The 14,926-nt window shown below is 40.1% G+C and overlaps 2 protein-coding genes and 2 non-coding genes across 4 annotated transcripts in view; all 4 read right to left on the bottom strand.

The window, feature by feature from the left end:
- Positions 1-3,475, bottom strand: part of rpl17 (ribosomal protein L17) — a 5,854-nt gene extending 2,379 nt beyond the window's left edge. Inside the window, exons 1-5 of the mRNA XM_017427452.3 lie at positions 3,420-3,475; positions 2,939-2,988; positions 2,711-2,751; positions 1,309-1,443; positions 1,038-1,136 (exon numbers count right to left, since the gene is read on the bottom strand). Of these exons, the coding sequence (XP_017282941.1) occupies positions 1,038-1,136; positions 1,309-1,443; positions 2,711-2,751; positions 2,939-2,978 (315 nt within the window). The 5' untranslated portion in view covers positions 2,979-2,988; positions 3,420-3,475. The remainder of the gene's footprint in view (positions 1-1,037; positions 1,137-1,308; positions 1,444-2,710; positions 2,752-2,938; positions 2,989-3,419) is intronic.
- Positions 1,202-1,269, bottom strand: LOC112450903. Its single transcript, XR_003039630.1, has one exon. It is a non-coding gene; the product is annotated as a small nucleolar RNA SNORD58 (small nucleolar RNA).
- Positions 2,831-2,899, bottom strand: LOC112450904. The gene has a single exon (XR_003039631.1). It is a non-coding gene; the product is annotated as a small nucleolar RNA SNORD58 (small nucleolar RNA).
- Positions 3,476-4,606: 1,131 nt separating the features above from the next.
- Positions 4,607-14,926, bottom strand: part of mfhas1 (malignant fibrous histiocytoma amplified sequence 1) — a 32,615-nt gene continuing 22,295 nt past the window's right edge. Inside the window, exons 2-3 of the mRNA XM_017427451.3 lie at positions 7,812-8,108; positions 4,607-6,606 (exon numbers count right to left, since the gene is read on the bottom strand). Of these exons, the coding sequence (XP_017282940.1) occupies positions 7,984-8,108 (125 nt within the window). The 3' untranslated portion in view covers positions 4,607-6,606; positions 7,812-7,983. The remainder of the gene's footprint in view (positions 6,607-7,811; positions 8,109-14,926) is intronic.

Genomic DNA, 14,926 nt, shown 5'->3' with positions numbered 1-14,926 from the left:
CCACCAGCCACAGTGGCTGGTGGACAAAATTTTTAATTTCCACCCCTGGTCTGAACACAGAGTCCGAGCCACGCTGAAGGTTTGCCTACTAACCTGAAGTTGATCCACACAGTTTCTGGCCAAATTAAATTTATTAACAATTACAAATGGGAAGTGATTTTTGTATATTTAAAATTAAAATGGCCAGATTCAAAAGCTTTAGTATCAGAATATGTGCCCATGTTGATCCATCGGACCAACGTGGAAATGAAAGAATTTAAAGACCAGCAGCTGGTAGGACATGGAAGCAGTAGACATCTCTCTACCCTTGTCTTTCAGCTGCACGACATGAGGCGAGTAAACTAAGTTCCAACTGTGTGAACATGGCCATTTTCTTAAGCAAATGGGAAAACCAGGCAACGATCCTAATGATGAAGCAGCAGCTGAGACGAGCGCTCATTAAGGCTGCTTTCTCAGCTTTTAGTTTGGCTGGTAGGTGGATGGGTGGAGTTGAATATCTGAGAAAAAATTAAATGCCAACAAATCCAAACCGGTCCTAAAACAACAACTTTACCATAAACAGTAGTTTGGTGTTTGAAAACAAAACTACAGACCTGACAAGTTTTTGAAATAGTGACTACATGTGGTGATATAATCGTGACTTTAGGATGCAAAACAAAACATGCAGTGAATCATTACTGAATCGAGGCCAGTAAATCTTCACCTCTAACTTTTTGGCTTTTGAAACTGTTCAAAAATCTGTTCAAAGGACTGACAGGAACGAGTTTTCATTTTTATGAAAAATAAATAAATAAATCTAATCTGCAAAAACACTGCAACAAAAGCTGAAGGATGCTGGCTGACAAACAAGTCTTCATGCATGTAAAATTTCCAAAATCTCATTTCTTTATGTGAGATGAAATGAAGCTTTATTCCAGTCTTTAGTCAAACATGTCTACATTTTCTTCACACTCAGCCACATGTTGGTGCAACCCAAAGCACGGTGCAACCTGCTTAGTGAAACATTTTGTAAAAAGTAAAACAGTGTAAGAACTCACCTTCAGCTCGGCGTTACTCTCTGCGTTCTTGAGCATGTGCAGCAGAAACTCGGCGCTCTTCTTGGGCCAGCGGCCCTGAGTCCAGCCGAACTGTTTGGCCTGTGAACAGAACATGCTTTAGGAGAACTTCCTTTCTTTTGCTCAAGCAGTGAGTTTACTCTGATGCTGCTCAGACTAAACAGATTAGTTTCATCTTTAATCCAAAGGTGTCCTAAGATGATCATCACCGCAGCCTTTTACCCGACTCAAGGTTATGTCGCTCAGCTCTCACCTGAGCACAGCGGCCAACGCCACCGTTGTAGCGACGGAAAGGGACACACTGGTGCTTGACGATGACGTCCCTCAGGTACTTGTTAGCCTTGCGGATGTGCATGCCCTTAATGGCCTGGGCCGTCTCACGGGTGTTCTGTTCAGAAAATGAGCAACACAACAAGCGTTTAGCTGAAGACTCGCTTCATATCAGAATAAAACTTGCTCAGTTTCAGCCCATCAAGGACTTTGGTTCAATTCAAAATGAATAAATTTACTTTGTACAGCCAAAACCAAAATGTAAACACTTGTTTAACACTGATCTGAATCATTTCCAGAGAAAAATATTTAAATGCATCTTATGTTACTTTACGTTTTGACAAAACTCTCAAACTTCCATTCTGTAGGGGAGCCAAAAACATGAAGGATAATCAATCGATTAAATTAATGTTTTAGTAAATTTACTGATTTCAGCCTTAAATTCACAAAGGCCTCCTGTGGCAACTATATCCTTCCAGACAAGCCGATTCTAAAAATAACTATTTATTAAGGATCTTTATAGAAATATAGAAACAACATTCAGGGCTAATGAGAAAGTACTAATAAGAGTCAGAACGTGGGAGCTGACTTCTTTAAAAACTTTCTGCAGCTCAGGCATCAGTTTTTCTTAAATCAGATTGTCTCTTCCCTTACAAAACAACTTTAAGACTTGTTTCCTCACACAAACCTCCTGGTGAAGCAAAGATAACCAGCTGCCTCATATTTGACAACCTGAGATGTGCTGCTTCTTCAACAGAAAGCTTCAGATGAATGAAAATTATCTTTGAGACAGATTGGATGCTGAGGCAAATAAAAACAACTGTTTTATGTACATCCAAACTCAACAAATTCAATAAAATGCACTGTAATATCTATGATAGTTTGTCTAGTTACTACATGAGTACCTTTTATTTTCAACATTTAATCCTGCAAAGCCCCACAGAATGTGAAGCTCGAGGTTATATCTGTCCCAGTATTAGTCTTCACCCAATAAATAAGCCTCGTTAATGGAGCGCCTTTCTAGCCAACCAGGCCACTCAAAGAGCTTTACAACACAATCTGTCCTCATTTACACAGCCACACACATTCAGACAGCACTCTTTCTACACCTCTACAAAGCTAATGTGAATTATCATTTTAAAGAGTCTAACCAGTGCTTTAGATCACATCCATACACTGATGGGGTCCACAGAGGCAATCAGGAGTTTAGTGTGCTGCTCAGGGACACTTTGACAAGTGGCATACTGGTGTAATTTAACTCTCATTGGAGGAAGACTGCTCTAACCAGTAATCCACAGAAATTAAAGCTGCCCCAAAGACTGAGGTCTAAACTTGTGAGAGAAGACATGTCTAAGACATGTGGACATCAGGAAGAGCCAGCTTACCTTGAAGTGAACCCGGAGATTGGAGCCCCTCGCCTTGCATGCTAAAAAAAAAAAAAAAAGTCAGACCTTTAAAAACAGCACAGAAGCTCAGAAACACTGTGATGAGTCTTGTTACTTTGCGTAGCTCAGATTTAATCAAAGTTCTTTTCATGGTTAATCCAAAGGTGTCCTAAGCAATCATCACAGCTACCAAACCCAAAGCCCGATCTTATTGGTACGATCACTCACATTTGGTCGGGTTCTCGGGGTCGAGGGAGTAGCGGACCATTTTCAGACACCTGTAAAAACAAAAACATGGTCGGTACTTCACGTTAAATTCGCCTCCTTTAGCTCACTAGCTTAAGTTAGCCCGTTCAATGCTAACAGATGTCCAAAACAATATTAAGAAACGAGAGAAATCACAAATAATGACCAACAGCAGCTTTAAACCCAAGTAACATTAGAGAAAAAGCAGTTGTTTCTTATTTAAAACACGTTTTGATGGTCACACGCAGCCAACATGGCGGAAAGCTGCACTAGCCATCGAACCGGCGTCTTCACAATTATCAAAATATAACTACAATCTACGCTTCTATATACAAATATTTAACACTATCAGAGCTACTTATGTACAACAGACGAAACGCAGATGGCTAATGTGTAGGATGGTTCATAATTAACAGAGATTAAACACGGATTCTTGTCTTCATATGCAGAGCTGTGCTCGTACCTCTGAGGCCGCAGTGGGAAGAGGAAGTGCCGGGGCTGCGGTCCTCCTCTTCTGCCTCCGGTCGGGTTCAGCGCCCCCTGCTGGCGAGGAGGAGGCGGCGCTGCACGAATGACTGATGTTCCTTTTCATGAACCATTCTGGTAACTCTTTGAATACTTTCAGTGTCGTTTTTCATGTTTTTTGTGACTTTGCAGTATTTTTTTGTGTCTTATATGTCATGTTTTCTGCCTTGGTGGTCATTTTTTTGCTTTTTTCAGTAATTGTGTCAGACTTTGCGGAATTAACCATCTCTGAGTAATTTTGTGTCACAGGACAAACTTTTTTTGTTTTTTTTATATTTCATTGTAGTTTATATGTATTTTTGTGTCCCTTTGTAGTTCTGTTGGGATAATTCTGTCTGATTCTTTTATACATTATTCTCTAATTTTGGGACAAGTTTTGATCTCTTGATGTTATGCCACCTTTAATTGTTGTGTAGTTAGTGTCAAGGTGAGTGTTGTCTTTCTGTGGCCACTTTTTGGCACTTCTGCTGTAATTTGTGTCTGTGACTTATTTTGTGATTTTTGGTATTGTGTGACAAACAGTTTTTGTAATTTTACACTTCTTGGGGATTTATTTTCATAATTTTTCATCTTCATGTTGCATCTGTTTTGACTCTTTTTGTGCATCATTGTCACCGCAAAAAAGTTAAAGTGGCTGACAATGTTTTTGTTGCTTGTGTCTTTGGGTGTTTGTCTGTTAGCAAAATATCTTGTGAACAACTGGACAGGTTTTAAGGAAATTTTCAGGAAGTACTCATTAGACGTACATCTACATCTGATTAACATTCAGAGCCAATTCAATTTAAGAAGCCTGCCACAGCTAATTCATTTTACCCAACAACTCATGCTCCAAGAATATGATTTTGCATATTTCATGAGCTCACAGATAGCGCCATTTACAAGGTTAAACCAAAACTACACTTTGTAGTCATGTTGGGATGTGGTGTCCTTATAGTTTTGTTAATGTAAAGCTTTTATCTCTTAAATTACATTTACTCTCTATTGCTGATTACCTTTTTGTACATCTTGGACCTAGTCTAATGAAGTACAACCTGAAATGTAATAATATACATTTCATTCATGTTCGACACAAAACTGAATGCATCTCTATAATTTGCAGTAATGAACTCAAGAACACAAAGCAGCAATAATTAAAGCCAGTTATTGGTTTATTTGGTATTCATGTTGAAACCAGATACATAGAAAACCCCGTGTGCACTCCCCCAGTGAGACATGCACAACATTGCACTGGAAATATGTCACAGCTCCAACATGTCGCGTCCACATAGAAAAATAAAGATTTTATTTACAGAAATAAACAGTTCCACCTGCAGACTTCGGTTGTGTTCCTGGTAAAATGATTTCACCTGATGCTCCCCCTCTTATTACAACACACACACACACGCACACACACACTGAGAGACCTCTGAACTGTTCCCCAGTTCAGTCAGAGGCGGCAGTGGAAAGAAACATCTGTACAACTCCTTGGCATTACAAGTTTTCCATTAGGTTGAAACGCCGCAGCTCGTCTCGTGCTGAACAAACCGGTGGCAGGAAGAGCAGATTTTAGTGGCAGCAGTTGTTCATCAGAAAACAGGACGCTCACTCAGTCAGGTTCAGTGCAGACCACAAGGCTCACACTCCTCAGGACATCTTCTGTTTATCATCATTTGTTGTGCTCTTGCAGAGAAATATTAGTCAATTAGTGTTTCTTTTTTCGGTTTCAGTGTTTAATCATTTGAAGATAATACGGGGAGTAGCCCATACAAGCAGCCACTGTTAACTTCAGCGTCTAAACACTTGGATGGAGCAGAAAGTGACAGAGCAATCCTAATTTTGACTCGTCTGTTCACCAGCAGATGGATGTTAAGTTACTTCAGTGTTCCTACCTTCAGTACAGTGTTTTACAAAGCTGGATCAGCTCAGGGATCGGTTCCAGCTGGCTGACCTAAACCTCCTCGCTACACGCTTCCCTCAGTTTGGAGTGTGCTAGTCTGAGCTCTCAAACCAGGTTTGCTCTCTCAGCCACCAACAAAGTGCTTCAGTGTTTATCGGGAGGCATTTAAGGCCTAATTTGTGTTTTCCTGTTTGCCCAAAGTTGCAAAGAAAAATCTCAGAGATAAGAAAAAGGATTAATCCATCCCTGAAACAAAGGTACAGTTAAAGAAGCCGTTTGACTGTAGCTCTGTATTATTTTGATCATGCCATGTCACAGATATTTCACTAAGACCTCAGGAAATCCTGCCACTTTGTGAAAACAGCTGAACATGTCTTTTTATTTAAACCACGAGTGCTCTTTGAAAGTTCTTACAGCATCTGACCACACGGTGGTGATGTTGGTGGCAGTGTGTCCTGAGGGTGAAGGGAATCCCTCTCAGGTGATCTGATGCAAACCTGCTTAGCGTCAATAGTTTCAGTGTTTTCTACAGATTAATTACAATTGTTACGATTTGGGTGAGAACTAAAAAAAATCTAGATTACAAAAAAAGTCAACCAGCTTATCGGAAGGAATCTGAGCTACATAATGTTCAAAGTTTCCCATCTTCATCTTTAAGATGTGCTCATGTCTCTCACACTTCAGCGCAGCATGCTGGATTTTTGGCTCCAGCTGCAGCTCTTTAAACCTGGTGGATGACAACAGCAGAAACATTTTGTTTCAATCTGAGCGCCGCGTGCCTTGAGGCGGCTCACCGAGGCGGCTCACTGAGGCCTTGTAGTCTGCACTGAAGGTCAACATAAAACACAGAAATTGGCGGCCTGTATGTGCACTTGTTGGAAAAAACGGCCTTGTTCTCCTTTCAAGCTGTCCTGAAGGTGCGCTCGTCCAGCTCAAAGACGTTTACACACGCCCGCAGTGAGAGTCCTTGCTGCGTGTCTTCACTCAGGAGACAATAAAACTGAGCCTCTGCTTCACGAGTCTCTCCCAGAAAACCTAATCTCTGAGAAATTACTGAGTGATGTGTCTGATTTAGTCAGTCAGCCTTTTTGAGTGCGTAGCTGTGATTCAGATACAGAAATAATAAACGCTCAGTTTAGAGTTACGGGAGAAACTTGTGAAGCAGCGTTAGTCAGTGAAGTTGCTACAGACTGCTGATGGTCAAAGCTTCTTCAGGAGGCAACGCCATGAGACATCCGACACCAACAACCTGCAACACATGAAGACGTCCATATTGAAGCAAAGAAACTGGCAGTAGGTGGATCAACACATTAACACAATGTGACACTGCTCACAAAACAGGCTTTCCTCACTGAGTTTTTTATTTAGTATGTGCTAAAAGTCTTACCAAAAAGGTCTAAACTGTAGCATTATATTTGTGACAATCATGATTTAAAGTGAGAGTTTGGACATTTTGATTTGGAGTTCTATGGAAAGGTTACGAGCATGTAACATCTTACCTGTTGTAGATAGCTCATTGAACGGCCAGTCTACAGAATTTTATGATAGTTTATGTGAACACTATTTTATAAAGTTTTACACCACCTTCAAGTCTGCATTACAGTTATTTAGACAGATTTCTATGGTTATTTGTAAATGCCAACAGCAGCAGCAGCTGTAGCACTTCCGGTGCAGCCTGGGGTAAATTTAAGCAGGAATGTCCTAATATTTCTGCCTGAATAATTATAAAATGCAAAACTGACGGCAATGTAAAGGTTTAGGACACAGAGTTCACAAGAACCGGTATGAAATGTTTGAGGGTGAAGTTGTGTTAAAAGGCTTTAAAAGCAGCCCAGCTTGAACAAACCATTCTTAGCGTGTCAATGCATTTCAAAAATGTCACAGCAGTTCATAGGAACGCCGTTTTTCAAACACCGCTATCAGGTTCGGATTACATAATTATACCAACAGAAATATTATGATCATTCCTGCTGGAAGTGCTCCAGGGGAAATGTAATGACGAAGCTCATGTGAAAATCAACGAGAAAGTTCACTCCGAGAGAAATATTCCAACACCGCAATAAACGCCAACTCACTTTAGTGCAATAACCACCGGAGTCAAACCTCACCATATAAGGATGATTACTGACGACAAAGATCAGCAAACTGAGATATGTTTTTTTTAAAACTTTTTGTGGTGTAAAACTTTATGTGTTAATACAACACAGCTGTCTGAAGATTTGGAGTTTTTTTCTTTTACTTGTAGTTTATCTTCTTATTTTGCAGTAGAAAATAAGCTACCTTACATAAACAATCATTTATTTTAGTTTAAAGTGCCTTTGCTTCTCTTTGCTTCTCTTGCTAGTCAGATAATAAAACATTTGGTTTTTTAAAAAAAGGTTTTCCTGATGTTAGTAATGTGAGCAGGAACCTGGATGTGATGGATTTCCTCCATGCTTGTGCTGAGAGACTTACAGGCAGTGATGTGCCACGCAGCTGCCAGACTGAAGCTGTGCTGACGGTGGTGCTGGGGGAGGGGCCAGATGACAGAGGCAGAGTCTCTGGTGGCGAGGTGGGACGAGCTGGGTCAGGTGTTTGTGGGAGCGTGTGCGTGTTCGGGAGTAGAGGGGAGGTGGGGGATCAGGGATCACTTGGGGCTCGTGACGGTGGGAGTCGGAGGGTAAACCAGAGCCACGTTGACCCGCTCCGAGCCGTTCTTTGGACAGATGATCTCAGTCAGGCCGTCGGGCCGCGGCTGGCTCAGCAGCTCACCTGCAACACAACAAACGGCACGAGTTAGACAAACAAACACAAACACTCCGACAAAGTCCGAGTCTCTGCAGGAACCCGTTTTTACTTAAAACCACCTTCACCAACAAACACGAGCATCTTTACAGTAAATAAACTGACGTTTTATTTATTTATGGCTCTTAAACAAAAGCATTTTGAACTTAATGCATGGCGCCACTCTTTCCGTTAGCTGGGTCAATAAGCAGAGAGATTTCTATCGAATGAGGAGAACCGTTTGCCCCCAAACTGTGGAGCAATCAGCCTTTGCAGATCAGACAGGCCGACTCACTTCCTATTTTTAAATTATCTCCTAAAACACACTGTTTTCCGTTTGGCTTTCAACTCAGCTTGAGGTGTTGGCTTTTATTGTTTTATGGGTTTAACCGTTTTACTGCTTTGGTTGTTTTATTTGATTTTATAGTTTTTATTCTTGTTTTGGAATTTTACATGTTTTACATTGTATGTTTTTATTTGTTGGTGTACAGCATTTTGGTCAGCGGTGTTGTTTTTAAAGTGCTTCATGAATAAAATTGTATTGCTCAGATTGAGATAACGCTCTTGAATATCCCGCAGAGCAGAAAAATCTCCAGCAGGAGGCGCCCAGTCCTCCTTTTAACAACCAGGATGAGGTCACTGTTGTGTTTATATGTGCCCCTAAGGATTTCACAGCGCATACACAATTTTTAGATTGATAACTCTTCAGAAACAGACTGAGAAATAATACTACGAAGCAATAAACTGAGGACAACAGCACCAAAACTATGATTGTACTGACAATCGAAATAAAAATGAATATGTTATTGAGTTCTAGATGTCCCATCGTTATGATTTTTTTATGGTTTGTGTTGAAGGACAAAGCCTGAGCCCTGCCTGCCTGCCAGCCAGAACTCAGGGCACAAATATTTCTACTTTCCTGTGTTTGGAACCGGCCATTGTTCCCGAATGCAACTGTTTTTACGATGTCCTTGATAAGTTTGAGCTTTCAGAGGCTAAAATAGGAGAAAGTTTAAGTCCTGCTGAGGTTCACACAAACACACACTCTTCCTGCGCAGAGCCCTGACAATCCCTCGCATGCCTCCCCTTCAGCCAGAAAACAGAAAGCTGCAGCCTGAAGGATCAACAGCAGCCTGTTTTCACCACTGTCACTTCCTCTTTGTCTGATAATCAGGCCTGAAGCAGATTAAGGCAAATCACTGGACTATACTTAAAGCTCATCTTGTTTCGGGCTCACGGAAATGCAACATTTTTTAATTTCCCACGGTAATCTTCATCTTATTCATGGTGTTCGTCAGCAAACACTTCAAACTGATGTTTACATTCAGTTATATGGCAACTTTAAAGCCAGGAACATCACTGACTGTGCTGTAGAAACCCCAATGTTGGCACCAAAAACCAGATCTGTATTTAAAGTTTAATGACTAATATCCTCAGAGTTTGCATGTTTATGCTGGGAAAGACGTCCCAGCTGAGTAAACACTTTAAAAAACTAATAAAAAGGCTGTTTGCTCACTGACTAGTTGATATATTGCTAACATTGCAGTTAATAATAATTAAGTATTTGGTATATCACCCAGTTAAACAGGAGCGACATGTTTACACAAAGAGGTCAGTCTGTGCCACGGACGTCATTGATTTGAGTTTATTTCCTAAATAAAATGTTGAATGGTCAGTGGTAAGTTACTAGTTGTCTGAATAAAATAACTGTCGAGTTTCCAATTAGTCAATTCTGAAGGTGAGAAAATTAGGTTAGATTTTTTTTAGTAATCTTTGATTTTGATGTGGAAAGACCAACAGAGAACATAAAAATTGAATCCAATCAAACTCTTGCTAATGTTGAGCTAATTTACCTTTGACAGTTTGATAGATTTATATATATACACACACACACATACTATATATACTCCATATTATTGTTATTTTGTATTTTCTGCTGATCTCAAATTGAAATGCTGTATGGATTTTTATTGAGACATGTTTTAAGCCGATTTGATAGATTATCATAAAATGTATTACTAAGAATTAATAAAAGAAAAAGAGGAATGCTACAGATGTCTCTTTACAATTTTCAGCATTAAGTTATGTTTATTCTAATATAATGTCTTGGGGAAAAGGTCATTTATATTTCTATATTAATAATTTGACATATTAGATCTGAAAACTTCAGTCAATGTATATGTTTTTAGTAAATATGGACCAAAACTAGCCCTAAGATAGGACCAAGATTTTAATTTTGGCCATCTGTGTAAATGACTTTGACACCCCTGCTAGTATTTAGCCAATCTATAGCAATGATGCAGCATAATACTCATACCATCTTTACATATATGTAAAGCATATGGGAGAGATTAACATTACAGTAATAGCTGTGGTTTTATCACCTAAACACAAGCATTGCACAGCCAAATACACCGGAGGTGTATTGCACTGTTAATAAGAGACATCCCAAACTCTGACTTGAGTTTTTAGTCATCATAGTTCAGGGTTTGGCAGTGGGATATTCGGGCCCCACCTACAAGACTTACTGAGGATATATTTTCAGATATTTTTAAACAGATTTTTTTTTTTTGCATTTTTATATATTTCATCTCAGTCCACATACTGAGAATACGTTCATATTAACGAAATATCAAAGTGTAGAGAAAGAACATTCTTAGCTCAGCTAAAGATTCTTCCAACACTATTTCTGATATCATTTAACAGTGGGCAAGCCCAAAATAAGCTGCTCCATCATCACTTCCGAAAATCTCTATCTCCTGCCTGTGATCCACCCTTAAAAATGTTAAAAGTAATGTCTTCCTTTTAGCTACTGTTTGGTTGCCATTTGCAACTTCAGCCACTAGATGTCAGTAAATCCTGCATGATCACAATCCTATAAATCTGTTTGTCTTTTTTTTTTAAATAGCTTAACAGTTTTGGGAAGCATTGTGAATAAATTCCTGTTTTATTCAAAAGATCTTTTGAAAACTTGGTCATATTTGTTATGTATCGTAATAAAACAGATCAAGATCAGAACCGGTCAAACAATCTGATTATACAGTCATTACTTTCTCTTTGAGGTAATTTTGCAGTTTCTAACTCAATCAGCTTCCTGAATGAATCCATTTCTTCCCTTTTTTTAGACAGACAGTTTTGTGATTTTACGGCTCAATCAGACTGAAGTCCAGATGGGGTGAAGAAGTTCTTGAAAAGGAAAGGAAGCAAAATTTAGTCTCATTTCTCCATTACACAACCGCAACAGTAGGCAGCAATCTTTTCTTCTTCAGAAACCCGAGCACTGCATCACCCAGCCTCTAATATCATCCCTGTTGTTTCACATGGTAGAAAAACAACAGCATCATGTGCTGGTCGCGTGTTTCAGTCACATGAAACCCTGCGCATTGTGTTCTAGCCCATGAATTACAAATACAAGTTAATTCCTGTTTTTGTAGGACAACTACAGCTCAACAACGATCTGATGATCTGGGTTTATCTGTCACACACTCACACCGACCTGCCCAAACACAACATGTCAACCTGCTGGGAGATAAGACAGTGAGATGAGAAGCCTGGAGGATAATACCGAGACAATCCTGTGGCAGAAATCTGATGCTTGAATGAGGTCGTGATGCAGCAGCTGGTGACCTGCCAGATGCTGGGACAATAAATGCAGAATCCCGGGATTGTCTAGGTAATTCTCCACAATCGGATTCTAAAACAAGGATTTCAATTTCTGAACGACCACAGATTAACTGTTGTTGAGCTTGTTCAGACTTAACAGGGAACATGAACCTAATTTTATACTAGCGACCGAATTAAAACTGTCTAAATACAATGAAAGGCATGAAGGAAATTAGGAAATTTCAGAAGTATGCCAATGTAGCTACTCCCCATAAAGATACCTGTTTTGATAGATGGGTATCCCTCGATCGACCTGGAAATTCTTTTAAGGCAGGTACAGACTTTTATTTTGAAATTTCAACATAAACTAAACTTTCTGTTCTCTTATTTTGTTTAAACCCTGGAAGACCTCAGCTTTGTCAGAGCCTCTCACAAAGATGATTTAACTTGCTGTAGGCTCTTATTTTGAAGGTGAACAGTGTGTCCACTATTTGGTCAGATGGATGTAAACAAGAATGCAGAGATAAATGTCTGACAAATATATCAGTTATTAAAGACTTTTACAAAATGAAAAGTTTCTCAGAAAGGATTCAAGGTATCTAAAGATTTTTGTGCATCTCTGTTAGGCCAGCAGAGAGTTAAAAAACTGGAGGTGATCAGGAGGGTTATACTAAGTCATTAAAGGGAAGTGGAGAAATGGTTTCTTTTGAAGTTCAATCTAAAAAAAGATCTATAGGAGTTTATGCAAATTGTAGTTTTTAAACTATTTCACTGCTGTCAATTTACACAAATGTCCCAGCAGAATATTATAAACTTCCTGTCAGAAGTGCTACAGCTCACTGCTACACTGTGTTTGTTCCCAAACATCTACAAAATTGTTTGAAAATAAACAAGTAAATGGAATTTTAAAATATTTGCAAACAACATTCACATTACTTGTTACACAATTTCAGAGATTGAAGCTGTTTTCAAGATGTAAGGGATCCACTTTGGTCTTGGTTATGTTTGGACTAGCCGTTAGCTCATCAATCAAAAATTAACTATTACTCCAAATTGATCCATCTACAACAAGTAAGATACTATTTGTTCATAGCCTGTCCACAAAACCCCACTTCAAAAAGAAATGAAAATACAGTTGAGGGCAAGCTCATTTAAGGGTTTGACATTAAGCCATAAGATTTAATTCTCTGTTCTTTTTGTTATATTACATTATTTTTGTAGCATATTTAAATAAATAATAATCTGTTTAAAAGGGACAAAAAAAAACATTTCCCTCTTCATCCTTGTGAATCTACACAAACATGCACTGGGTCGTGGCAAAGCATGACAAGTAGTTTTTCATGGAAGGCCACCTTGAACTCAGGCTCGCCTTATCAGCTCTGCAGATAAAATACAAACAAGATGGATGTAAAAGGGCTCGATGTGCTGCGGAGGGCTGAGCCTCAGACGTCGGCTGTTATTATCCACCAAGTTTACAGAAGAAATCAATAAGCTCTTATTGTCCCTCTAATGGAACGTGCAGCCACTCTAAGCAGTCGGCGGGTTTAGCTGCAGCTGAAACTGGGGGGAGGAGAGTCCGACTGGGTGCCGCTCTGTTTTTGTGTTAAAATAATAAGACACGCCAGGAAGAAACCCCAAGGTTTTTAGCTCCGCAGCATAACACACTTACCCCGTCTGTCTGTCTGTCTGTAATCAAGAGCACTTAAAGCACCGGGCTTATTGACTGATTCAGTTTTCTCTATGAGTTTGGACTGTAGTCGGGGTCACAGCTGCAGTCAGAGACAGGAGACTACAGGACGATGTGGATGCTGCCAAAACACAACAAGAAAACTAAACAGCCTCAGAGGAGCAACAGATATTCAGTAGATACTCATCCATGCATACGTAATAACGTGAAGCTCTGAAGAATGACTCATGTTTTTGTTTGAATTCTAGGAGTGTGACCTTCGGCTGGCAGAGCATATTTGAAGGGCAACTTTCACTCCGGTAAAAGGCGTGAGAACTTTTTCCACTGCTGGAAGTCAGATGAGCGTTTCACCACTGGAAGCAGCTGACTGCTCGAGCATCCGGCTGAGTGTCCTGAATGAGTTCAAGGCCTAACAGCTCCTCCTCCTCCTCACTCTGAGGGAGCAGAGTCACTCTTTAACCTTTCCAGACCTTATTTCAAAAGCCAGGAATGCAACCCTCTCCCCCTCAGCTCCTCCTCAGACGGTAAGCAGGTAAAAGGTTTGTTTCCCCAACACCCTCCTCCTCCTCCTCTGAACGGTTTTTCAACCACGGCCATAAAAGGAAACAATCACTTCTCCTCGAGCAGCAGAAGTTTTTCCGTCTCCAGGAAACTCCCACTGGGATGTTTGGAAAAATCAGTGGAGTCTTTTTGAGCTTTCAGGGTCTGCTTCATTTACTAACGGTTCCTCAGACTTCCCATTGAACTTCCTCCTCTATTGTGAGTTTCTGACGTGAGGAAGAATGGCAGCACTTTGAGGATTTCTTGGTCCCGCTGAGTCACACTGAAATGCCATAAAACAAAACCTAGAAACTACTGAAAGATGTGTTTTCTTTGGCGAAGAATGGCTATAACTCAGTCAATTTACAGCCACTGAGCTAAAATTTGATGTGGTAGTATAGCGTTTCTCAACGGGGGCGGTACCGCCCCCTGGGGGGCGTTGAGAGGATGACGGGGGGCGCTGGCAGCAATATTTTCAAAAAGGGGGCGCTGATATTGTTTTGGGGGGCGTTTGCTTGAAGGTAAAGTTTACACCAAAGATTCACAACAATATCTGTTTAAACTGTGAACTACTTGCAAAAATATTGTGGCCTAAAACATTAAAACCGGCACAGAACTGCAACTGTATTGATGGTGTTTCTCTTCGGCGCAGCTCCGTGCTGCCTTCAGGAGAATGGGACATCAGGGTATCGTTTTTATAATTTTCCCCACATGTCAGTTACTTTGTAATCTCTGAGAAAAGAACGCTCTCTTTAGTGGTATTACCCTTGGAATTATTTATTTCTCTTACATGGGTTAATTTCTCTGAAGGATACACTGTGAGTGCATTGTTATCACAGTGGTTAAACATTTACAAGAGCAATATTCTATTGTCAGACTTTCCCTGAAAGCGTCCAGCATCCAGACGCACATTAACTCTTTTCTGGACACGATGCATGACTGTGGAACAGCGTTACCAAAGCATATGAACACAAAC

The sequence above is a fragment of the Kryptolebias marmoratus genome, linkage group LG14, assembly GCF_001649575.2.
Source record: "Kryptolebias marmoratus isolate JLee-2015 linkage group LG14, ASM164957v2, whole genome shotgun sequence".
Classification (NCBI taxonomy): domain Eukaryota; kingdom Metazoa; phylum Chordata; class Actinopteri; order Cyprinodontiformes; family Rivulidae; genus Kryptolebias; species Kryptolebias marmoratus.
Note: the sequence above shows the minus strand (reverse complement) of the source record. Positions and strands in the feature narration are given on the sequence as shown.